Source organism: Galleria mellonella, unplaced genomic scaffold (assembly GCF_026898425.1).
Source record: "Galleria mellonella isolate WM207_F2 unplaced genomic scaffold, CSIRO_AGI_GalMel_v1 utg40, whole genome shotgun sequence".
Classification (NCBI taxonomy): Eukaryota; Metazoa; Arthropoda; class Insecta; order Lepidoptera; family Pyralidae; genus Galleria; species Galleria mellonella.
Genome location: NW_026442094.1, coordinates 7555438 through 7583147, shown reverse-complemented (window position 1 = coordinate 7583147; position 27710 = coordinate 7555438). Strand labels below are relative to the sequence as shown.

Below are 27710 nucleotides of genomic sequence, written 5' to 3'. Positions count from 1 at the left end.
CCAAGCAATCGACTTTTGTACAAAGTCTCCCACCATCATCTATTACTGGTGCTCCGCCAATATATACCGATAACGTAAGCAGAGCTACCGTTCCATTTCCACTCATAAAAGAACACCATAATCTTCTGGAATGGGATAATATGAAAGATACCATAATGGATAATTCCGCCTGCACTATTGGTATACGCTGACTGGGCACCAGTAAGGAATTATTGGTGCCAATGAAAAGACAGGTCTGTTAGCCTGTCGTGATGAATTTAACGATAAATTAGTCACGATAATTTCCAGAGGGAACCGCGTGGAGGTCGACCTGTTATTTTTTTTTATACAACTTAGAATGGCAAACAAGCTGACGGCCCACCTGATGGAAAGTGGTAACCGTCGCCTATAGACATGAGCAGTACCATGGACATAACAGAGTATACTGTTTCGCCACTTGATACCCCCCATGCGTTGCCATTCCTGAGGACTCGGGTGTTATTCCTCTGTATCCAATAAATTCATGCCATATCCCATCCTTCAAACCGAAACACAGCCATGCAAATACAACTGCTTCACGGTTGAAACACGAATGGGACAGAGGTACCTAAGCAATCGACTTTTGTACAAAGTCTCCCTCTGGTGTTATGGCATATTGTTAGCAATGGCGACTAACCTCCCCATTACTAACAATCCCTTCCTTCCTACAGCATAGAGTATTTAGTTGCTGATGCCCGTGATGCTGTTCATGCCCATAATCGACAGTTACCACTTTCCATCAGGTGAGCCGTCAGCGTGACAGGGATATGTTTACTGAGATAAAAGTTAACTATATCCTTATTTATCCCATTAAATGTTTATATACCAAATTTCATAGTAATTGATTAAGCCGTTCTGTCTCTATAAGGTAACAAACAAACACACTTTCACATTTATAATATTAGTAAGGATAAAAAATTGACCTGGTCAGAATCAAACTGGCGACCGCAATTTCATGTTGCATTGAATAAATACTTCTTTTTCTCTATAAAGAACGTCAAAAATTAATGTTCACGATATTTAAAATTCATACAAAAATCCCCAATCTCTCACTTATCACAAAAGTGGTCTAAGTAATAAAAACGGAAAACGCAGGGGAAATCTTTATACTGATGCCTTTTTTTATCTTTATACTTTTGGATTCCAAATTATGACATTTCAGACTTACCTATATTGTGCGTTCGGATACTCGGAGGAGGTTTCGTTGAGGTGCACTGTGTTAAGGCGACGTGTTTCTAGTTTTATATTATATTATTTGAAAGATAATATTTTAACATACGTATTAATAATTTTAAATAGTATCAAAATATTGTTGTTAAAAAAAACTAATGTTAAATAAATACTTATAAATGTGACAGTTTGATGGATGGATAGATATATGTTTGTTACTCTTTCATGAAAAAACTACTAAACAGATTTACCTCATAATTTCGTCCGTTTGGAATTTTTGATTTGGAAAACTTTTTTTTTATCTAATATATATATATTGTAGAAATTTTATCAAAATCTATTCAGTAGCTACAATAAGTCGCATTTTTTGTGAGGCACAATGTTCAAACGAAACCGTGCGACGACGAGGCACATTACTAGTGTGGTAATAGTAGAATCCGTTCATTATGCCTCTGTCTATATTGACCAATCGCTTACTATCAAGTAATAATACAGCGAAGTTTGTTTTCGTATAAAATTCCTTGTCTTTTTTTTAATAGATGATAATGGAATGGTAGGGGGGGGAAGGGATTATTAATAATGGAGACTAAGAATCCTATTGCTAGCAATATACCCAACCAGGTCGACCTCCTCGCGGTTCCCCCTGGAAATTATCATGGTTAATTCCTCATGAATTCATCATGATGGGCTAACTGGCCTGTTTTCATTCTCATCTAATCACCCTTCACTGGTGCTCCGCCAGCGTATCCTGTTAGCGCAGGCGGGGTTAAAAAAAATGGAATGGTAGCGTCTAACCTGCGCTATCGGTATACACTGACAGGACACCAGTGATGATAGGTGATGATGAAGCAGGTCAGTTATCCCATCGTGATAAATTCAAATAGAATTAATCACGATGGTTTCTAGGGACAACCGCATGGGACTCGATCAGACAGGATATATTGCCAGCAATGGGAAAGCTAATTTCCATTGGTAACAATCCCTTCTCTCTTATAACTAAGTCGGTTATAATTCATTATATCCGACTTAGTTATTACATTACTTCAGTAATTGTAAATTGTAAATGAATTACACAACTCGAGAGAGTCTTCCCCTTAACTAGTCGTATTCATTCGGCCGATTTCATTACGATATCAACAAAGAATGGCGTGATTTATATTTGCAAGCTTATTATGTTATTCCCTTTGAGTTGTTTGTCGTGTATCTCGCGTACGTATACCTCATTGTAATATTAGATTATATCAGTATCGTTGCGTCCTGTGCCTATTTATTTTTCTTTTTTTTTTTTGTTTGATATTGGAACGATTTTTAATAAAAATATGATCTCCTTTGAAATAAGGGGTTCGATTTATAAATACATATATATTTTTTTTAATACTTTGATGTTTTTTAATTTGGTTTCTAAGAATAAGGGATAAAACGGTGCGTCGAATTCACTTCTGTTAATTTACCGGATTTTTATTATGGTAAAGATAGGATTTTCTCTTTATGGGGCAGAAATTGTATTTGCAATTATTGTATTCATATTCCATGGAATATATTTAAGGGAATCACACTTGATGGTGAGGGAAGCGGTTGATATATGTATATTAATGTATGTTAATATTATAAGGTTTAATTTTTTGTATGTTTGTTTGTTTGTAATGGATAAACTCAAAAACTACTCGACTGATTCTAAAAATTCTTTCACCTGTACAAAATTACATTATCACCAAGTAACGTAGGCTATATATTATATTTCATACAAAATGGTGATCTCTATCAAAATTACAATAATATAATACAAAATATAAAAAAAAATACCCATTAAAACCATTACAAAATACTAATTATCTTTCTATCTACCCGTGCGAAGCAGGGACGGGTCTCTAGTCTTGGAGGAGGCAATGAGGCTATAGTCTAAGCCTCATTGCCTCCTCCAAGCCGTATTACTTATTCGGATTATGTACAGTTCACCTAGTCCTTACCTGCCTAGTCTTAATTTTCACACGCATGTAAAATTTCTAACACTTATTCAAAAGATGCATGGAAACGGAACGTGCGGTTAGGGCAGAAACCACTATATATTACACACAAATTTAAAAATATAAAATAGACCTTAATCTATTTAGTTTAAAGTTGCTTTTGTTTCTAAACTTTTCTCAGGATTAAAACGAAGTCTTTTGTGCCCATCTATTCCCATGACTACAAGTGTTCTAACAGGTTACGAGTGTTTCGAGATAAATATGAACACAATCACTCGAAGTATTTTCATTTAATAAGTTAATATTTATTTTTATTATTTTTTATGATTATTTTTAGACGATTTTTTTTTTATTTTAAATGTTCTAATGATATTAATATATACAGATAGGTATTAATATATTTATAAAAATCATAGATAGAAATGTACCCTCATTTTTACGAAATAAATATAATCATCTTAAATTTAAAAGTTATTTAACTCAGTTAAGCAAAACAAATAAGCAGGTAGGCTTTGCTCGGTATTTCTTATATATATATGAAACATAGAATGACAAACAAACAGACAAACATCCCGTCTGATGGAAAGTGGTGATGTAAGTAACCGTAGCCTGTAGACATGAACAGGCAGCACAGTATACACTGTCATACCTGCAGGCGAAAGGTCTGTAAGCTGGTATAAAAAAACTGCGTCTTTACGAAGGTAATATAATTATAAAAATACACATACAAAGCAAAAAAAGAGAAAAAGAAGTGAATATACAAAATATGACGATTACTGCATGGCACAAATTTTTTTTTAATATAATTAAAAAAGAAATCAAAAAGGTATTTGTGCATTATGTCCATTGTACCTTTCGTGTATTAATGCCGTCTACTCGGAATCTCGAAAAAATAATCAATTTCACTACCCGCATTATAAAGTCACACATACACGTATCCTATCTCCACATTACGCCGTCGCAACACTGTACGTTTATTGCGTAAATTATTGCTCGAGCATTTATTCCCTTATAAAATGTTTAAAGCTACCTACCGACTGCGTAAAATATTTTCATAACAAATGCGCAACGCGTAAAAACGTGGATATTATTAACAATAAATCGTAAAATCGCGTCATATGCGAATCAACGCGTCGCCTGCGTTTACTGTCGATCGTATTAAAGAAAATATGCTGAGGAATAGATATATATATTTTCATTAAAATCTTTTGATTTTCTATAAAAATAAGAATTCAGACTTTTAAGAAACTTCGAAGAAAGGAAGGTGATTGTTTTTATTTTATACAACTTAGAATGACAAACAATCTGACGGCCCACCCGATGGAAAGTGGTAACCGTCGCCTATAGACAGGAGCAGTACCATGGACATAACAGAGTATACTGTTTCGCCCATGATACACCCCATGCGTTGCCATTCCTGAGGACTCAGGTGTTATTCCTCTTTACCCTGTAAATTCACGCCATATCCCATCCTTCAAACCGAAACACAGCCATGCAAACACAACTGCTTTACGGTTGAAACACGAATGGGACAGAGGTACCCAAGCAAACGACTTTTGTACAAAGTTGATTCTATAATAATGAAACATGTTAACCTTATATATATATATATATATATATATATATATATATATATATATATATATATATATATATATATATATATATATATATATATATATATATATATATATATAACTGTAGTGTGTTTTTTCCATTTTTAAGATTCTATAGAGATATTTATTTTATTTATTTATTAAACTTTAATGCACAGTAAAATTCTATGTACATTTGGCGGACTTAACACCGGACGGTGTTCTCTACCAGTCAACCGTTGAGCAAACCGAGAAATACGTAGGCGGTGCATTTTTAAATAGAGGAAAAATAAACCAATATTTGATAAATTCATATAATATAAACATACACATAATATATTAAATAAATAAATATATACATACAATAAATACATACATACATACATTAATACATAAAATATTACTATATAAAACAATTAAATAAAACAACTGCAATAGAAGAGCAAATAGTAATGTTATGTCCATGGTACTTTTTTTTTGATGGGTGAAAATGGTATGGTAACCCCGCCTGCGCTAACGGGATACGCTGGCGGAGTACCAGTGAAGGGTGATAGATGAGAATGAAAACAAGCCAGTTAGCCCATCATGATGAATTCATCAGGAATTAACCATGATAGTTTCCAGGGGGAACCGCGACGAGGTCGACCTGGTTGGGTATATTGCTAGCAATGGCATTCTCAGTCTCCATTAGTAACAATCCCTTTCCCCCCTGTCCATGGTACTGCTCATGTGTATAGGCGACGGTTACCACTTTCCATCAGGTGGGCCGTCAGCTTGTTTGCCATTCTAAGTTGTATAAAAAAACTAGAATTATGCTATGATCTGGTACGATAATGTATGGATCACCTTTGTTGTGTCCCGAACTATTATATGGCAATTTGGGACACGTTGCTTTTTCTTAGACATGCCCATTTGACTACTGATAGGTACTGATATAAACTGTAAAAATAAGTCCGAAAGTCTTGCTCTCTCTGAAAACATTATGTCAATTAGAATACTTATAAAAATCTGTCTTTTAGCCTGTTTGTTATACTAAAACTATAAACGAATAAAGTTAAATGAATAAAGAAAAAACGCCGGTCAAGTGCGTGTCGAATTCGCACAACGAGGGTTCCGTACAGAATTAACAATTTTTTTTTTGTGAAATAACTACAAATTTACGATTTTCGGATTTCTTCCTTTACTTGTGCTACATGATATTGCTTCATGACAAATTTCATGATTCTAGGTCAACGGGAAGTAATAGGTTTTGATTCCCTTTGCGAATGTCAAAATATGCGATATAAATTGAACTAAACGGCCGTATTTTTTTACTGCGTCGATTTAGAAGTTGGATTTTTTCGCTGTTTTGAGAGATTGCAGATCTGAGTATATGATATTAATCAACTTGATACCTCCACGCTAAGAAAAAGGGCCTTGGCAGACGGACGGACGGACAACGAAGTAACCACGCGGTTCCCCCTGGAAACTATCATGGTTAATTCCTGATGAATTCATTATGATGGGCTAACTGATCTGTTTTCATTTTCATCTATCACCCTTCACTGATGCTCCGTCAGCGTATACTGTTAGCGCAGGCGGGGTTACCATTCTATTTTCACCTATAAAAAAAAGACCTATAAGGGTTCCGTTTTTTCTTTTGGAGGTACGGTACCCTAAAAACCTATCCCTATCGCAAACACCTTAAAATGCAACGGTGCGGCCCCACATTATTGTAATCTCGACAATAAAAACGATATTAAATTTAAGATCTTTTACTTTTTTATAACGTTACATGGAAAATGTGAATTTCATATCGGCTGTAAAGTAAACGATGGATTTAGGCGATGGCCGACACGTGTGTATCGAAGAATAAAAGATTTCGAATTTAATAGTTATAACTTGGTCGGTAAAATGGGGTTGGGACCATATCTCTTACCAGGGGGAGGGGGAGAGGAGGTTTTTTTTTGATGGGTGAAAATGGTATGGTAACCCCGCCTGCGCTAACGGCATACGCTGGCGGAGCACCAGTGAAGGGTGATAGATGAGAACGAAAACAGGCCAGTTAGCCTATCATGATGAATTCATCAGGAATTAACCATGATAGTTTCCAGGGGAAACCGCGAGGAGGTCGACCTGGTTGGGTATATTGCTAGCAATGGGATTTTTAGTCTTCATTACTAACAAAACCTTTCCCCCCAATAGGGGAGAGGAGGTTGTTAGTTGTTGCAGGTTGAATTCAGACGACAACGTCTCTAAGGACATAAATTTCAACTGACTCTCAACTGACTCTCAACTGGCAATCTTCACCATTATCTCAGCCATTATTTGTCCACAGCTGGACATAGGCCTCTCCCATAGATTGCCATGAAACGGTCGGTCCTGAGTCACATGCATCCACTGATTCCCTGCTTTAAATGTAGGGTACAAACAGTGATATTAAAGAATAGAATAGAATAGAAATCATTTATTCAAATAAACTTACATTGAAGCACTTTTGAAAAGTCATTACATTTTTTTTAATTTACCGCTCGTTCGGAAAGCTGTCTCATCACAAGAAGAACGAGCAAGAAACTTGCGTGATGCTCTTTTAAATAATTTTATTATTATTTTACATTTTTAAGTTTAATTGTGTGAATACAAACCACCAATTAGCACTAATTCAATTAAATACTCAAAAAGAAAAAAAAAATTGAATACATAACCAACTGGTTAAACAATTAATAAGAGGAAATCAGTCATAGTGATTAGAGCAGACCAGTCCCTACAAGCAGCACCCGTTCACGAGTATGACGGATGAGCCAGCCATCACTGCGCTCGACCATATTTTAGGGAGCCCAATGACCCGGCCCACCACGCCGCCACAAGTCTGGACATTTTAGTGAGCATGACTACTCAAAACACTAGACCACGTCAAAGCTACTCACAATTGCCATCTGATAGTTATAGTATTCACATTTTACATAAGAATGCATGCGGCAATTAATACAAAAAACCGCTACGCTTTCATATTTCTAAAATTAATCAATTAAATCAAGAAAGCAATGAGAAAATAAAATTATAACGTTGTATGCTAATAAACTAATTATTTACTTGATATGTTGTCATCTATGAATTCGTCTATCCCGTAATAGGCTTTCTTACATAAAAATTGTTTAATATAAGATTTTAATTGCCTCTCTGTCAGATTTAATGCAGATTCCGGCAGTTTATTATAAAATCTTATGCAATTACCATAGAATGAATTACTGATTTTGTGCAGACGGCATTTAGGTAAAATAAGCTTATTTATATTGCGTAAGTTTCTACTTGTACAGTCTTTGAGTTTTTTAAAACTCGCTAAGTTCTTCCGTGTATACATAATATTTTCATAAATGTATTGTGAAGTAACTGTGAGGATATTTGAGTCTTTAAAGCACTGACGTAATGACTCTCTTGAACCCATACCATAAATAGAACGTATGGCTCTCTTTTGTAAAACAAATATAGTATTTATATCGGCTGCTTTACCCCACAGCAGTATGCCATAAGACATTATGCTATGGAAATAACTAAAATATACAAGTTTAGCCGTCGCCACGTCTGTTAATTGCCTAATTCTTCTAATTGCATATGCAGCAGAACTGAGTCTACTGGCCAATTTTGAAATATGGGGCCCCCATTGTAATTTCGAGTCCACTGTTATACCTAAAAAAACTGTATCATTAACAAAATTTACTATTTCGTCATTAAGCAATAACTGTGTATTTATTAGTCTTACATTAGGAAGTGTAAATTTTATACACTTTGTTTTGCTGGAATTTAATAATAGGTTATTACATGTAAACCAATTTAATATTGCAGACATAGCACAATTTACATCGTCTAATTGATTACTTTGACGTCCAATTTTAAACACTAACGAAGTATCATCCGCAAACAGCACTATATCTGCAATTTTCTCTACCATAAAGGGAAGGTCATTTATGTAGATTAAAAAGAGAAAGGGGCCTAAGATTGACCCTTGTGGAACGCCCATCTTAATATTAGCTCCCTTAGATTTTACACCGTCAATATCTACAGTTTGAACCCTATCCTCTAAATAAGTTCTCATTAATTTTAGATCATTATCTCTTATACCATAATGTTCGAGCTTGTACAAAAGCGTTTTATGATCCACACAATCAAATGCCTTTGATAGGTCACAAAAAACTCCGAGTGCATCCTGTGACCTCTCCCAAGATTCGAAAATATGTGTCATTAGCGCAACACCTGCGTCAGTGGTAGACTTGCCGGCGGTGAAACCATATTGCTGACTGTGAAGCAGTCCGTTAACCCTGAAGGGGACTTAAACTAACCTTAAAGGGGACTGAGAGATAATATATTAATAATTGTATTTTTTTATACAATTTAAAATAGCAAACAAGCTGACGGCCCACCTGATGGAAAGTGGTAACCATCGCCTATAGACATGAGCAGTACCATGGACATAACAGAGTATACTGTTTCGCCCATGATACCCCCATGCGTTGCAATTCCTGAGGACTCAGGTGTTATTCCTCTGTACCATGTAAATTCACGCCATATCCCACCCTTCAAACCGAAACACTGCCATGCAAACACAACTGCTTCACGGTTGAAACACGAATGGGACAGAGGTGCCCAAGCAATCGACTTTTGTACAAAGTCTCCCTCCTCTCCGTATAGAAACATAATATGTTGATATATGTGGCCAGACTTAAATTGACATTATGGCCGCAAAGAAGTTTCAATATATAAAATTATATTCTTACTAGTATCCTATATGTTTTATAATTTAAATAGTAAATATCCTTAATGGGGTAGTCAGAGAATTTGTCTACCATTACTTCTACGTTATTGGACTACTACTAAGTAAAATAACAAGAATTTTAGAAATGAATACTTAAAATAATACAATCAAAGACTTGCCACATTCGCAAATATCATTCCCCTAACAGGCAATTCCTATTATACCATCCTGATGTTAACAATTTTTATGTTTCCCTTTTTATTTGCCGTATCTCCTTTACTATGGCGGTATAAACCGGGGGCGGAATAAAAGATTTGTTGTAAAAATTAAACTCTTAAGAAAAATCCCCTTTAACGTAATTTTTATTATTGTTCTAAAAATGGCCTTATCTCCCTGCCGCCATTTTTTGGCGTTCGAATTTTAAAACGTGCGGAATAAAATATTCTTTGTTACTTTTTTTATTGCTAAAACGAAGGGATGGGAAATAATATGAAATTAGAAAAAGGCGTATAAATTTTATATTAAATAAGAGTATTTTTGTTTTATATTTGATGTATATTATTTTTATTTAAATAAATACAAATATTAAACTAACTTTTTCATGCACTCGTAAGTAATAAAATATAGGCAATGAATGATTACAATTATGCTTATATGTATTATATTAAATATTGAAAAAATTACTATCTTGCAATTGTTATAAATTTTATGTTTACAATATTAATATAATAATATTAGTATAATATGTAATATAATTTACTTACGTCATTAAACTGTAAACTCTCATTTATCACAGAAATTTTAATATAATAATTATAAACAAATTAATTGAATATTAAAATTTAGCATTTTTTATGTCAGTAATTTATTATTTTAAATAAATATAATTTGTTATATATATCCATTATAGGGAAGTATATCGCGATCTTTATTTTATTTTAATTAAATATATAAATAGATGCATGAATTAGTTGCACCGACAAGGGGAAACTCTTAAATGAAAAGAGAGAAATAATATAAAAAAAAAATTAAGAAATACAATTATAATTCATTGATGTTATATTGTATTACATCAATGAATTAATCATACATACATATTACAATATTAAAATTGTAATTTTAATATTCATTAATTTGCTTATAATTATTATGTTAAAATTTCTGTGATGGATGAGAGTTTACAATTTAATGACTTAAATAAATTAATTAACCATTACTAGATAACGTATAAATATAAAACATACATCAGTTTTTTTTAATTAGCTCTTCAGGAATATAATTGTAAAACTGCACCCAATTTCATGCATATTTTACGTGATATATTAAAAATTAATATTTAAAAATTTAATATAGCACTATTTACGTGATATATAAAATTTTTAAAAATTATTGTTTTAGCTTTTATTCTCCTTATTAAGACCCCTCATATAAATCTCTTTTAAATATCTTCTATGTACAGTAATCGTCAAGTTACAATTTCATTATATTAGTAAAATACTATGTATTATTACAGTGTATGTGTAAACGTACGCGTCTGTTGATGTAACTACGAATAAAAAAAAAAAAACAACAACAACAAAGAATTCCAACAAACACTAATAACACCGTCACAAATCCATTCGTCGTCGCTTAAAAACGACTCGTAAAAATTAACTCCCACATAGGCATATCTCGTCAAAAATTTATAAGTTATTATGGTATTAACTGTCTATAAACTTTAACGAGACGAGACGAAATTAAAAAAAAAAAAAATCACGCCGTCAACTTGACAGACATTGTCGGAGAATATATACGTGGAGGGTTTTATTTGAGATTTTTATGTGAGAGACGCGTGCGCATGGCGGCGATCGAAACGGCGCGGTTTTATGCATGGCTGTGGTTTCCAAACTGTAGTCTAATAAATTTGATAATTAAGCAATTTATGTTATTTTATATATACTAATTTTTTTTTATACAACTTAGAATGGCAAACAAACTGACGGCCCTCCTGATGGAAAGTGGTAACTGTCGCGTATAGGTATAGACATGAGCAGTACCATGGACATAACAGAGTATACTGTTTCGCCCATGATACCTCCCATGCGTTGCCATTCCTGAGGACTCAGGTGTTATTCCTCTGTACCCAGTAAATTCACGCCATATCCCACCCTTAAAACCGAAACACAGCCATGCAAACAAAACTGCTTTACGGTAGAAACACGAATGGGATAGAGGTACCCAAGCAATCGACTTTTGTACAAAGTTTCCCTCTTAAATTGATTTGAGTCATTCATTGGATAGATAGTAATAATTCACATATATCATCATCATCGTAATCTCAGCCATTATTCGTTTACGTTTATACGTGTAAACAATAAATATTATGTTCATTTAAATAAATATTCACACGTGATCACTTCTGGAGATGAGGAAAAATAATAAATGCCACATAAGCAGTTTGATCTTTTAATCACCTGATTTTCAAGCTAGGATGTCCTTTGTTATGAGGAACCGGACAACAGATATGTGAAGAAACAACCCAGAAAGCTCACGTTTTATATTTTGGATCGCTTTGTCTTATACTTTTTAATTTGAAATGGTATGATATAAGACTAATAAAAATAGATATTTAGAAACTAAGTGTTTATGCATGTAATACTATAAATTACTAGAGATATTCATGTTTTACATTTAAATTTCTCGAAATGATTATAAAAATAAAAATTATAAAGTTGACATTTAAATTTGTTGCGTGAGAATATTTTTTGTCTTTTTGTTCTTTACGTCATTTCAGAGATGGCGTTACGATCTATATAAGTTATATAAGACAAAGAGATAATTTTACACATACCTAAACCTTATCGATTAAGAAAAATAAATTTAATTCGTAAAAAAAAATTTGTTCGAATTTCGAATCTCCTCGTTTAAACCTCTTAAAAAGCGGACACAACCGTTGAGGAACTTGGGGGGAATGAAAATACACAAAAAAAAATTTAAGTTCGAATTTCGAATCTCCTCGTTTAAATATCTTAAAAAGCGGACACAACCGTTGAACTTTGAGATGCACTGGTAAAAATAAGGTATGTAATGTGGTTTATTGTGCTGCATGTAATTTTACGACTGAACTGCGATAAAGGGTTCCGTCCATTATCGGATGTTTAGTGTTAATTGCCGTCTTTTATTGTCATTACTGGACCAAATTGTGCGTTGCTGTTAATGAGAGTTTTATATCGACAAAACATCGATATTATATTATAAAATTTGCTGTACCCGCAAAAAAATACACATTTTAAACAGTAGTTGTACAAAATCTTTTAATTTGTTATTTTTTTATTTTTTTTTTATTTTATTAAATATGTTAAATATAATATATCGTAAATATGTTTGGCTCTTATAAAAACTTTAAGGTGAAAGGGAATGATGACTGAATTACATTCGGACACATTTTTAATATATCATAATTTCCAAGAAAAGAGCATATTTCTTTTTAAAAGGCCGGTAGCACACCTGCAATGCCGTTGGTGTTGTGGGTGATCATCAGGTGAGCCGCGTGCTCGTTCGCCCGCTGTGTTGTAAAAAATGAAAGAAAGTAATAATTGATATACATACATACTAAAATTTATATATATATATTTATATATTTATATATTTATATATATATATATATATATACTTACACATATAAGACATACTATATTATATACGAACATGCAAATAATAGATAGTACATACTTATTAAGGTAAGTACCTAAATCTGTAGCCGTAAGTTTTAACATTTATGTAATATCAACATTTAGAAGTATAGGACTTTTTAAAATAACTTAATTAATTAATTATATTAGAATATTATTATTATTTTAGCCTGACTGTCCACTGCTGGACATAAGCCTTCCCCATAAGGGAAGTTTCGCTAGTGGTTACCACGCTTAGCAAGCGGGTGTCCCGGCATAGAATGTGCCACCACTACCTTTCCCGTGGGTGTCGTAAGAGGCGACTAAGGGAGGGCGAGGGATGGGTAGCAGTGTTCTTCTTAAAACATCTCTAAAAGCCTAACTGCGGTTGCCAATTTAGAATAGCAAACAATAAAATATCTATTCTTTTAAATACAGTCAGTATTCGAGGCCCAATTGCTAGTATTTTAGTTTTTATGTTACTCAAAATGGCAAATAAGCTAACAGCCCACCTGATGGAATGTAGTAATTGTCGATTGAAGATATAAACAGCATCATGGCCGTTAGAATTTAAATTCGGTTTCGCCACCAGTTGGCGCTAAATGCAAATGTTTTAATTTTTAAACACAATGATTTCCAGAAAGAACCGCGTGGAGGTCGACCTGATAGCTAGAAATGAGGCTGTTAGACTATTATTAACAATCCCTTCCCCCCGGCTTGGAGTGCCATTCGCATTCGTCCCTGCAAAGGCGGCTGGTGAAGCTCTAAAAGCCATCTGCGGCCAACAGCAAATACAGGGGGAAAGGGATTGCTAGTAATGGAGACTTAGAATCCCATTGCTATCAATATACCCAACTAGGTCGACCTTCATGCGGTTCCCCTTGGTAACTATCATAATTCCTGATGAATTCATCATGATGGGCTAACTGGCCTCTTTTCATTCTCATCTATCACCCTTCACTGGTGCTCCGCCAGCGTATACCATTCGCGTAGGCGGGGTTACCATCCATTTTCGTCATAAAAAACAGCAAGTACAGCTAAGAAACAATATTTTTTGTACTTCTTCCTTCCAATAAACCTAATTATACGCATTATTACCAGAGGGAGACTTTGTACAAAAGTCGTTTACTTGGGTACCTCTGTTCCATTCGTGTTTCGACCGTAAAGCAGTTGTGTTTGCATGTGTTTTGGTTTGAATGGTGGGATATGGCGTGAATTTACAGAGTATAGAGGAATAACACCTGAGTCCTCAGGAATGGCAACGCATGGGGAGTATCATGAGCGAAACAGTATACTCTGTTATGTCCATGGTACTGCTCATGTCTATAGGCGACGGTTACCACTCTCCATCAAGTGGGCCGTCAGCTTGTTTGCCATTCTAAGTTGTATAAAAAATAAAAATAAAAATAAAAAATATTATCTTTTGTTTAAAATGTCCTTACGACCTTAATATTTTACATGGGCATACAACACTGTGACGCCTATGTGTTTTGCCATATCTGATAGCTATGATACCCTAATGCGTTGCTTTTCCTGAAGACCATTTTAATAAACCTTGATAGTCCTCATAAAAATCTAATATTTTTAATGCAATAAAATTATTTGTGTTTTTAAATAAATATTTATTTCTGTACTTTGATATTATAATAAGAAATACAAACTATTTTTTTAAAAAACCGACTACTCTTTCAAACAGTTACGCCTACACAATTTATAGTATTATATTATCTGTGGCAATATCAAAACAGTAACAAAAATAAATGTACTTAACAAAAAAATCATATATTTCAATCTATAAATAATTTATGACAGCCCTAAGACCATTCACGTGTCTGACACTAGCCGCAAATCCTTATTGTTAAGCGCATAAGGTTCAATATTGCTTTCAAACATTACATAGTTTACGATGAAAGAGATCCAAGTTTATTACGAGATAGCGATTAGCCAAAATCCTTACGACTTGACCGTAAATATTACATATAAAAATATACTCGGTAAAAAAAAAGAGAATAACTCAACTTTTTTATTGTGACGCATTTATGCGGCCAGATATTTAGGGTTCTTTAAGTAGGGTTCCCAATAAGTAAAAAAATAATCATATTTGATGATCAGGCCGCTTTTATTAGAATTTGTAAATAAATACGATACTTATACGCACGATATTATTACGATATTACTAATAGTATAATATATATATATATATACACACAACATTGTAACTCAGCCAACATAGTGGAAAAATAATACTTCGTATTTTGAATATATATTTTTTTGAAATTATTGAGTAAATTCGCGCTGTTTTATTAATTCTCATCTGTTTTCTAAAGATAAAAGCTTTTTTTTTTTTCAAAATTATAGCCGAATTATATTTCTAATTAAAACTAAGGTAATTGTTATAAATCACAGATACATATTACCACCGCAAGATAAACTGCAGAAAAAAATATGTTTTTATGGTTTTTTTTTTTATAAATAAACTTTTTAAATTCATATTAATATATGAAAGTTTATCATTTTGAAATGTTATTTACTGAACAATTTATAAAAGCAGGGGAAATAATGTTTACACTTCGGTTAAAAGATTATAGGCAGTCTACGCTTTGTTTTCTCTGCAATCTAATTCACATAAATTTATGACTAATTTAATTAAATATGACCATGATTAATATCGTTTATTATTTTCTGTTTTGTCATTGTTTTCTCAGTGTAATATTTTCTTATAATTGTTTAACAATTAGTTTACTATTGTGATATCTCTTATCATGATACTCCCCATGCGTTACCATTCCTGAGTACTCAGGTGTTATTTATTATATTAACAAGATTAACTTTCCAATCATACGGAACACTACAAATGAAAGTGCTCGACTCGCGCGCGGTACACTTTTTAAATTTTATAGTGATGCGACACAGTCGTCGATACGCTTCGATGTAGTGCGTCCTTTATGTTCGTGTTTAATTTATTTGTTTCGTCATAAATGTCAATGCGTCGTATCGGTGTATTTCGAAATTATTATTTGTTGCCAATGTGGCTGGTAACGGTGCGCTTACAAGATTGCTACGTTGCAATTGTGACGATTAGGGGGAAAAGGGATTGTTAGTAATGGAGACTGAAAATCCCATTGCTAGCAATATACCGCGTGGAGGTCAACCTGGTTGGGTACCAGGTTGACCTCCTCGCGGTTCCCCCTGGAAACTATCATGGTTAATTCCTGATGAATTCATCATGATGGGCTAACTGGTCTGTTTTCATTCTCATCTATCACCCTTCACTGGTCCTCCGGCAGTGCATCCCGTTAGCGCAGGCGGGTTACCATACCATTTTCACCCATAAAAAAAAAATTGTGACGATTTCCTTTGCTCTAAAAACCATAAAAACAAACGATAGACGTATAAATTAATTCATAAGATTAATATACAGAAAATGTATTTATTTATTAAACTTCCTTTTTTGGAAAAAAATTTCATCACCATCATCATGATAACAGCCATTGCTGAATCTGTCCACTGCTAAATATACGCCTTCCCAATTGCGAAGGTTTGCCAGTAGTTGTCACGCTTGGCAGACAGATTGGCAACAGCAGTTAGGTTTTGGATATGTTTTAAGAGGGACGCTGCTGCCCATCCCTCGCCCTCCTTTAGACGACTCTTACGACACCCACGGGAAAGGAAGGGGTGGCCTGTTCTATACCAAGACTTGATCTATACTTATAATAAATCTGTAGAGAAGTCAATTCTGTACATGAAATATATTTCCAAAATAACTATCAGGGGATGATTAGTGAGCGATACTGATGCCAAAAATGCAATCAGTAACATTTTTGTCTCTCTGTCTGTCTGTATTTTCGTTATAGAAACAAAAACTACTCGACGGATTTTAACGAAACTTAGTATAATTATTCTTCATATGTCTAGGCAGGTTATAGTATAATTTTCATCACGCTACGCATCAATAGGAGCAGAGCAGTGAAGGGAAATGTTGGGAAAACGGGAGAAGTTACCCTATTTTTAAGCTTCCGTCGCGTGTGCAGACTTAATGGCCGCTTTTTAAAATGTAAAAATGTCCACCCGTGCGACGCCGGAACGGGCCGCTAGTAGTAATTAAAACCGATATAAATTACTTAATAGTAATTTATATGAGTTACTAATTTCATTGAAAGTCCGTCTGCTCATTTACTATTTAAGAATGTATAAAACACAATTCTTTTTAGATTATGCTGTAAAAAGATAACCCTTTGTTATTAAAGAGTTTTATTTTACCTTTGTAAAAAATATTAATTTATATATTATTCCTTACTTTTTTTTTTTGTAATCTACGTTTAATTTGGGATTTTTATTTTTTAACATGTCAATCCCATAACATCTAAACAGGTTATCTACTATTATAATTATAACTAAACAATACTACTTACTAATTCACTTAAAGCAATTTTGGCAATAGGAGCATGCATAATGCTCTGAACAATACTTACATCAAATTTTTACAAAAACTTTGTACAAAAGTCGATTGCTTGGGTACCTCTGTCCCATTCGTGTTTCAACCGTGCAGGAGTTGTGTTTGTATGGCCGTTTTTCGGTTTGAAGGGATATGACGTGAATTTACTGGGTACAGAGGAATAACACCCGAGTCCTCAGGAATGGCAACGCATGGGGAGTATCATGGGCGAAACAGTATACTCTGTTATATCCATGGTACTGCTCATATCTATAGGCGACGGTTACCACTTTCCATCAGGTGGGCCGTCTGCTCGTTTATCATTCTAAGTTATATAAAAAAAAAGACAAATATGTTTTATCGATAGCACATAGTAACTTAATGGCAAAACTATATTTTATACATAAGTAAAGAAAATTGCATTCATAGTTGCGCAATAAAACATTCCAATGATCTAGATAAAATCTAGACGTAAGACGTTGGCAGTTCATTTTATTGAAGATTTAAAACGTCAAAGTAAAGCGACTTATGGCCATCAGACATTGTCGGCATGTTGGTTTATTACACACATTTAAGCTTAGAATAAAAGTTCTAGAACGCGAACGGAGTCAGGGCCGTAAAAATGTTGGGTGTTATAAGTTTGCGTGTAATCAAAATAACCAAATACTATATAATAGACAGAGGGAGACTTTGTACAAAAGTCGATTGCTTGTGTACCTCTGTCCCATTCGTGTTTCAACCGTGAAGCAGTTGTGTTTGCATGGCTGTGTTCGGTTTGAAGGGTGGGATATGGCGTGAATTTACTGGGTACAGAGGAATAACACCTGAGTCCTCAGGAATGGCAACGCATGGGGGGTATTATAGGCGAAACAGTATACTCTGTTATGTCCATGGTACTGCTCATGTCTATAGGCGACGGTTACCACTTTTACAAACACAATTGCACACACATATTGCCATATTGCCCATTGGCACATTCATCCAATTGGTATGTGACATTTTTATACGTAATCACTTCACTACATAGTATAAAACAAAGTATAAACGTGTGGTCCCGTCATAGAACGGGCCACCTCTTCCTTTCCCGTGGGTGTCGTAGGAGCCGACTAAGGAATAAAGAGGGATGGGCAGCAGCGTCCCTCTTAAAACATCTCCAAAGTCTAACAACGATTGCCAATCCGCCTAACACGCATGGCAACTACTACAATAGCTCAATCTATAGGGAAGGCTTATATTCAAAAGTGGTCGGTTAATGGCTGATATGATGACGATGACGATAATATATTTATACTACAGATTAGAAATGTATTTTTATTTATTTATTTTTTATTTATTTATTATTACAAAAATACAGAATTACAGAAAATATATTATATTAGCATTTAGAAAGCACGAATTACGTTCTGACGGTCGGTGATAGGTTTTTTAAAAAAACTTAATACTATTTAAGTTCACAATGTCGTTTAATATAATTTAACACAGAGTCTTTATTTTAAATTAGTAATTATATAATATTAGTTATATCTATGAATCGTGATTGATTCCTAAAATGTACACCGTACGTCCGCGACTTAAAACATACTGGCCTCTCACCGCAGTGTGGTATTCCCTTTTATCAATTTCCTTTGTAAAGTGTGTCTTCATTCTTTCTGGGAATTTGTGTGTGGGAACAGCTATTGTGCAATATGTATTGGTATGTTGTAGTATGGTTTGGAAGGGGTTTGCACCCGTAACACACGTATCATATTTTAAAATATAAATATAGATATTAGGTTATAACAAAAATGTAAACAGGCAAGACATATCCCTTAAAGGTATTTCTTCCAGTCAACATTGAGAATTTATTTATAATATTCTATTACGAGTCATTCCAGTATACCATTCGATGTAATAAACATTTCACATCGAGGCCGTATCGATAGTTTATCGACGCTTCATTACGTTCATATGAATTTTTATTTTCATCACAATATATCGATAAAAGGTTATTGTTGTGACAATTCGATACAACACTGTTGCAGATGGCATGAATAAAGTTTAATAGTTTTTTTTATTTTTTTTTATACAACTTAGAATGGCAAACAAGCTGACGGCCCACCTGATGGAAAGTGGTAACCGTCGCCTATAGACAAAAACAGTACTGTGGACATAACAGAGTATACTGTTTCGCCCATGATACCCCCCATGCGTTGCCATTCCTGAGGATTCAGGTGTTATTCCTCTGTACCCAGTACATTCACGCTGGTGTTAACTACTGCTCGATAAGTTGCCAACTCTCCTGGCGGGGGGAAGGGATTATTAGTAATGTAGACTACCAGTCCCAATGCTAGCAATATACCCTGTATTGTATTGTATTGTAAAATCTTTATTGAACATAATTCATACTGAACACTAACTAATTTAATATACAATGGCGGACATTTTTTTTTTTCATGAATGAAAATGGAATTGTATCCCCGCGCTATCGGTATACACCGGCGGGGCGCCAGTGAAGGATGATAGGTGAGAATGAAGTAGGTCAGTTAGCCCATCGTAACGAATTCAACAAGAATTGTTCATGATGGTTTCCAGGGGGAACCACGTGGAGGTCAACCTAATATTGCTAACAATGGGGCTGTCAAACTCCATTGCTAACAATCCCTTTCCCCCTAATGGCGGACTTATCTCATAAAGGGATCTCTTACAGTCAGCTCGATCTCCACGTTGTTCCTCCTGGACTCCATTCTGTTGAATTACAGGTGTATTTATCACGATGGGCTAACTGACCTGCCTTTTCATTCTCACCTATCATCTCTCACTGGTGCCCCGCCGGCGTATACCGTTAGCATACGCAGATTACCATTCCCTTATCACCCATTGAAAAAAAAGTCCACCTTATGGAAAATAGTAATTTATAATTCTCTTTGCATTGTAAACAAATTGTTTATTTATCTATGTTTGACATTCAAGCAAAATAATACATATTTGATTGAAAACTAACATTCTCTTATCTTTTAAAGGGACATCAAAGGGCATATCGATAGAGTTCTCCAATATTGACATGCGGATCCCTGCGGAACCCTTTACGTCTTCATACATTTCGCTAATCATAATATTTGTGTTGTAAACAAATCGCAAATAGTTTTTGGAACTTATTTTATTTAACCGTTTGCAAAAAAAGAGGCTTTTATTCTAATGCATTTGTTCCATATATTTTTTTTGTGTAAAATAATTTAATATGCCTAAAATATCCAGTTTATAGCCGAGGGGTATCATGGGTAAAACAGTATACTCTATTGTCGGGGGAAAGGGATTGTTAATAATGGAGACTGAGAATACCATTGCTAGCAATATACCCAACCAGGTCGACCTCCTCGCGGTTCCCCCTGGAAACTATCATGGTTAATTCCTGATCAACTCATCATGATGGGCTAACTGGCCTGTTTTCATTCTCATCTATCACGCTTCACTGGTGCTCCGCCAGTGTATCCCGTTAGCGCAGGCGGGGTTACTATAACATTTTCACCCATCAAAAAAAAAATCTCTGTTATGTCCATGGTACTGCTCATACTGCTTATGTCTATAAGCAACGGTTACCACTTTCCATCAGGTAGGCCGTCAGCTTGTTTGCCATTCTAAGTTGTATAAAAAAACTCATTCATTCATTCATTATTTTCTATGGCGTACAATAAACTTCCAATTTCGTATTACACAATTTTTTTTTTTATTTACTTCTTAAAGTGTATGTAAATGTTACGATTGATGCTATTTCGAGATTACCAGGTGGATGTACCTATCCATCTTTGTCTGTCGTATTAAACTTCGTATACCGCTATCTCTTTCCGCATTGTTAATAATGAAAGCGATTTGGCGACCGGGAATTCAATTTGTAGCCAAAATTAGGGTATAATAAAATTATACAGATTTCGTACAAACCGAGTACAAAGATACAATGGGAGGATTTTAATTTGCCAAGGGGAGATTATGTACCTGTGGTCGCTAATCTTGTTGAATTAAGTACGGCACACATGCCGCTATTATGTTAATTAAAATTAAAATAAATTTATTATATTAGTGAGTGAAATAAACCCCCCCAATAGGGGGGGGGGGGAATTATGTTCAACAGTAAAGAGTTAACAGCTGATAATCGTATTATCTGATGATGAGTGTGTCGTTCCCGAAAATTGTTTCGACTTCAACCGAAAATCTTCAGAGAGAATATGGCGCTTGGTTTCACAGCAACTCTTACTGCCTGCGATAGAGAAGGGATCAGGGAATAAATCGTGGGTACAGATAGTAACTATTTTGGGTAAAATATTAAATCATTCATCATCAGTGGATGCAGGTGGCTCAGGACCGTTTCTTATGGCTGTCAATGGGAAATGAAATGAAATGAAATGAAATTTATTTGCTAGAAACATTGTAGAAAAGGTGTTGCATTTGTGATTAGTGTTGCATAAGATGTCCATTATGTTTCGCCACATCAAATGGCATGCAAATATTCATTATTCTATTTATTTACAGATAGGCCATCTAATACAGGTACATTATATATTTAATTTACTACATTATACAATAAATCACTACTAGTACCAAGTGCACACTGTGGTCATGCATTACAAACAGTCAATAAAGCTATTATAAATAATAAAATGATAGAAATATCAAATAAAATTAAAAAATGGGGGAGGCTTATGTCCAGCAGTGGACGGATAATGGCTGAAATGATGATGATAATGAAATAATCACAATCATATCGTATCGTATCAGTCGTTACCTGCCCACAACTGAAGGGCTCTTCCATAAAGACAAATTTTGCCAGTAGTTGCCATATTTGGCAGGTGAATTGGCAACCTCGATTAGATTTTAGTGATGTTTAAAGAGAGATTCAATTATAATAAACATATTTATTTCATTATGAGCAAACTTTAAAATGTAACCATTCCGTACCAAGTCACAAGAACAATAAAGTTAGCGAATCCATAAAGACTGTAAACAGTGAGCGCTGTAAGAACATTTCTAGCAAACACTCGCGTACTCGGAATCACTTTTTATAGATATTAATAAAACAATGCACTCGTAAAGTTTAGTACGGGACTCGTGTGCGCAGGCCTTTAGTGGGTGCGATACGACCACGACACGATTTCAATAGGTCAGTCAATATATATATCAAGAAGAAGAGAGAATAGGCCCCAGAACCCAGTTATCGTAACAAGAAATAACAGATAAGAAAAAGACACGCCGAAATAACTCGGCTTTTATCCAGTGATCCGGGGGTACTCGCCCCCGCAGTTGAAGACGGGGTAAAGGTGTCCCGCCCCGAGACCCCCACATACTACTCTCTATAGGAGGGTTGGCAGACCTATCGCCGTACAAGTTAACGTTGATTCTTCGAATCGTCTTAACTCTAAATTGTGAGATAGATACACCAAAAAACTTAGAGGATGCAGGAGCATCATTTACAATTTTTAATTAAAAAAATGTATCAAATGTTTTGTTACATTCAAATTTGAAATTTATATATTATTTAGATCATTTTTATTGTTTTTGTTTTTTTTTTTATTAGAGATTCTATGTATTTTTTCTTGTCACCACTTCAAATTTGTGTATTTATTATACCACATACGAGTAAGTGGTAAACAAGTTTACAGCCTATATTATGATAAACTTATACATATGTATGGTATGGTTTTGGAATGAGCTTCCTGTCGAGATTTTTCCAAGAAACTACAGTAGGGGGTTCTTCAAAAAAGGGATAAACAAGTTTCAAGGTCAACAATGCGCGCGTAATGCTCCTGATATTGCAGACGTTCATAGGCTACGGTAACCGCTTACCTTAAGGTGGGCCGTATGCTTATATGCCACCTCAGTGGTGTAAAAAAAATTATAGTGCGGCGAGTCAAAATATAGTACTGTACTATATAATATAGTACGGACAGTAACCCTACTCTGTCGCCACGTGGATTTAATTAATTTTATTAAAAAGTTACAATCCCACTAAAATGTATATCAGAGAAGTCTTTCTGTGTCACATATTTTGTACAAGTTGCAATCTAGTCGTGAGTTGTAAAGATATTCTATTCAGCAATTCAAGTGAGTGATACACTCCACTGTTTTATTGTAAGGATAATTTAAATGGTATTTTTATTATTGGGGTGCAAGTTCGTGTTATAGGCGCACTTCGATGCCCGGTCAATACAATTTAGTCGGTTTATATAGCATGTGCAATAACATGTGAATACTTAATACACGTTTATATTCGGCAATTTAATTTTGTCGGATAATAGAATTTACGATCGCCCTATTTATGTGCGCATTACGACGGCGGACTTTTAAAGTGATGCATTTAATATATAATACATTTAAAAAAACTTAGATATCTATTAGACTATTAAATAAACTAGTATTTGAAGCTTATTAGTTGGTATTTTTTAGTTATATATCACTGATCATTTGGCTTTGTAGCTTCGGCATAAAATAGGCTACTCCTTCCTTTTGGGTGTCGTAAGAGACGACTAAGGGACCATAATGGTTGAGGGATAGACAGCAGCGTCCCTCTTAAAACATCACCAAAGCCTGTAGTTGCCAAACCACCTGCCAAACGTAGCAATTAAAAGCAAAATACCCCAAGGGGAAGGCTTATGTTTAGCCGGGAACAGTTAACGGCTGTATCACCATCATATTACATATCGAATAAAAACTACCTTATCTTTCAGATTGGAGTAAATACGTTTACGAAATTTCATTAAAATAGGTTTAGCTGTTACAGAGATTAGAGTACACAAACATCGTGACATGTAGATTTTTATATATTAAGATAAACTAACCGTAACCCGCGGTTGCTTGATCGAATTAGAACGATCAAGTATTCTCTAATAAAGTAACAAAAACTCAATTAGTATCTTTCTCTCTTTTCCAGATCGACGCAGCATCAACTCAAGACGACGAAGGGTCTAAAGGGTCTCTCCTGTCATCCATTTTACCCAGCAAGCTGTCTGGGTCTATATGTACTGCGGTATTGTTAATGCTAGGTTGGAAGTTGTTCTCCAACAAACGATGAATTAAAATCGCCAACCTACATTCATGGCATTACGCAGCAATGTATAGCGTGTTACGAATAATATCGTGTTATTCTATACAACACGCTTTTTTATATATATATAATATTATTGTAAGTACATTTTTTATACATATTTAACCATTTTATATTATGTGACGTAATAACGCACGACTTTGGCTAAAGTTGTGTGATTGTAAATGCGTCTAATCGAACGCACATAATGTTGTAAATTACTATTTTTGAAATGTATAACACTTTTTAATATATAAATATAATTATATGATGATGTATTCAGATCAAAATATAATTGTGAAGGTATAAAAAATTACGACTTTTTACGTATATTTTGTTAATTTATTACGAACGAATTGAAACAATTATTATTTTAATGACAGCGATTATATAATTATCTCTGAAATTATAATATTTAAGTTAAAGAAATTATTAATTTGAAATTATAAATTAATAATAAATATTGTGTATAAATATCAAATTGAAATCTGAAGTGTCATTTTGGTATTGTATAAAGTTTTATACATTTTGCGAACGAATCAAAAGAAAGCGCCGAGTAGTTTTTATAATGAAATATTTGTATTGTTATTATTATTATGTAAATGAAATTAATTATCTCTCTATACTGTAACATTATGGCCATTAACTGATAAACTATGGAAAATTCCATAAACGCAGTCCAATTTGATATTTGCGATTCTATTGTTATTAAAATAATTATAAAATAATTAAAACGTCAATTTAACATTCCGCTTTTGGTGTTGAAATATATCCATAGTTATATAAAACGCGTACATAAATACAAGAAATATTATTACGTAGTTATATAATAATTATAAAATTAAACTATTTTGTAAAATGGACCAGCTATTTGAGATTGTATAATGTATGAGTGTCATAAAGATAGATAGATTTTATTTAAAGAAAAATGTAATAAAATGTCCGTTTTTTTTTTTCACAAATTGTTCCAAAGAGAGCAAACCTAAAATATATCATTGATCTCATTTTATTATTTTTTTTGTAATAATGGAAATGTTAATTTAGAATACCTTAATGTTTAAGCATAAGCCAGTTGGGTAGGGTTCGTGCCAAGTTGTTTATGGTGGAGATTTTATCAGAGATGGACTATTTTAATATTATAAATAACTTTAACTGTGTAAATAAGTATATATAAGAAAAAAATCAAATGCCTCGTTATATCTGTTTTTTAATGTCCAATTTTTAAAAAAATATTTATATTAATATTTTATTCTGTATTCTCAAAGAATCATGAAAGAAGTATTTTAGAGAGTAAGAAAGATTTTACCTGACTGCCATGGGATGGAGAGTAGTATTTTTTCAAGTGTATGTACTATGTGTAAACTAACTGACTCGATAATTAATGAGGGTCTCCCTAATTTTATTGAGGGGGTGCTATGTAAGAATGATGGACGACAGTATAATAAGTATAGTGCCATAAACTTAAACAAAAAGAATTAATAATAAAAATTTACTATACAAAAACAGTCGGGACTTTGTGACTTTCTTATAAAGTATTTTGTCGGTGAGTGAGGACAGATATAACAAGGCTTTTGGTGATGTGTATCTACATTACTACCAAACGTAAACAGTCCGATATATTTCGACTAGTTGTTTGGACTCAAAAACATATTAAATATAAAATATAATATTGTTTAATATAATACTCCATTAGTTCGATGCTAGTTGATTACTCGTAAATTTAAGTTTTGAGGCTTCGATTTACTCTTGTCTCATTAATTACTGATAATGTTATCAAAAGTCCCGTTATTGGTTATTATCATCAATTCTAGAGAACTGTTTAATTCTTGTATTATTTTTTTTCTTTTTATATAAAATTCATGAAATTTAATTTTTAGCGAAATTTGTTACACAAATTAGTCAAAAAGTTTTGATAGATAATTGTGATGATAACAAAACTATAATGGGTTTTGTACACATAAAAGTTATTTCGACGGGAACAAGTATTTTGGGAACAAAACTGTGTTGCTTTTTAGATACCATTTTTGTGTTTAGTATTTTTAGTATTTTGTTTTAGAATTACGAACTATATAGAAGCATGTGTTCAAATGTGATATTGTATTTATTTAAGAAGATGATTAAATAAAAAAAAAAAGAAGTTTTCCTAATGATCTCTTGGAAACTCTTATTTGCCGGATGAATTTTGCTACTTTGTGCTACCAAGTTAAAAGATATATATGTTTAAAAGGTTATTATTATTCGGCTTAATTAGTTAGTTTTATGTTGGTGTAATTTTTTTCCAATTTGAAACTTATTCGTAACTAAAATCTTTGGTCTCTCTGATTACTTAATTTTATGCTTATTATATTATATATTTTGTTTGTATCCAATAGATATATTACAAATATAATATTGACTTGCCCATTATTAGATACACAAAAATCTAGCACCTCGAATAGAAAAAAAAAATATAATCTTAAACTACGAGAATAAACTGTCGCCTGATAGCAAAATATTTGGTAGAACAAAGTAAAATGCAAAATAAACATAAAATAATGCATTTAAGAGTTTTGTACATAAAATTAAAATTGGTATGCTTAACGCACTTAAGAATGTAAACATGTAGAGAAAATTTTCTAAATTTCCATAATTAACGCTTTACATGAAATGACATGTATTTGTTATATAAGACACAATTTTATATACTTCCTGGTTATTTAATTCACCTTAAACACAAATATGTTTATTATTTTGTATATTAAAGTTATTTAAAATATTTAATAAAATATTTATATATAGTCAATAAATGAAATTAAAAAAAAAAAAAACAATATTAACATCAACATTCCATTGATACTAAACGAAAAAGATTCTCTCGAACTTGTCTTTAACACTACCTTACACGTACTAGTTAATAAATATATTTTTATTTATAACATTTTTCTGTTTTGCCAAATAAAGATCCTCGTGATAATATTCTTCTAAAGAAAGACGATTACTTAGAATATTAAATATATCGAAACCGCTAAATATTTTTTATTAAAAAAGTTGTGTCTTCTATACAAATATAAATAAAGCTTACTGCTTGTAACACAGTAATATTATTAACGTATAATTAT

At 33.3% G+C, this 27710-nt stretch overlaps 1 protein-coding gene across 1 annotated transcript in view; it reads left to right on the top strand.

Moving 5' to 3' along the window:
- The window catches only part of LOC113515123 (uncharacterized), a 167054-nt gene extending 139635 nt beyond the window's left edge, over window positions 1-27419 (top strand). Inside the window, exon 3 of the mRNA XM_052898030.1 lies at window positions 24460-27419. Coding sequence (XP_052753990.1) covers window positions 24460-24600 — 141 coding nt within the window. The 3' untranslated portion in view covers window positions 24601-27419. The remainder of the gene's footprint in view (window positions 1-24459) is intronic.
- Window positions 27420-27710: the final 291 nt, after the last annotated feature.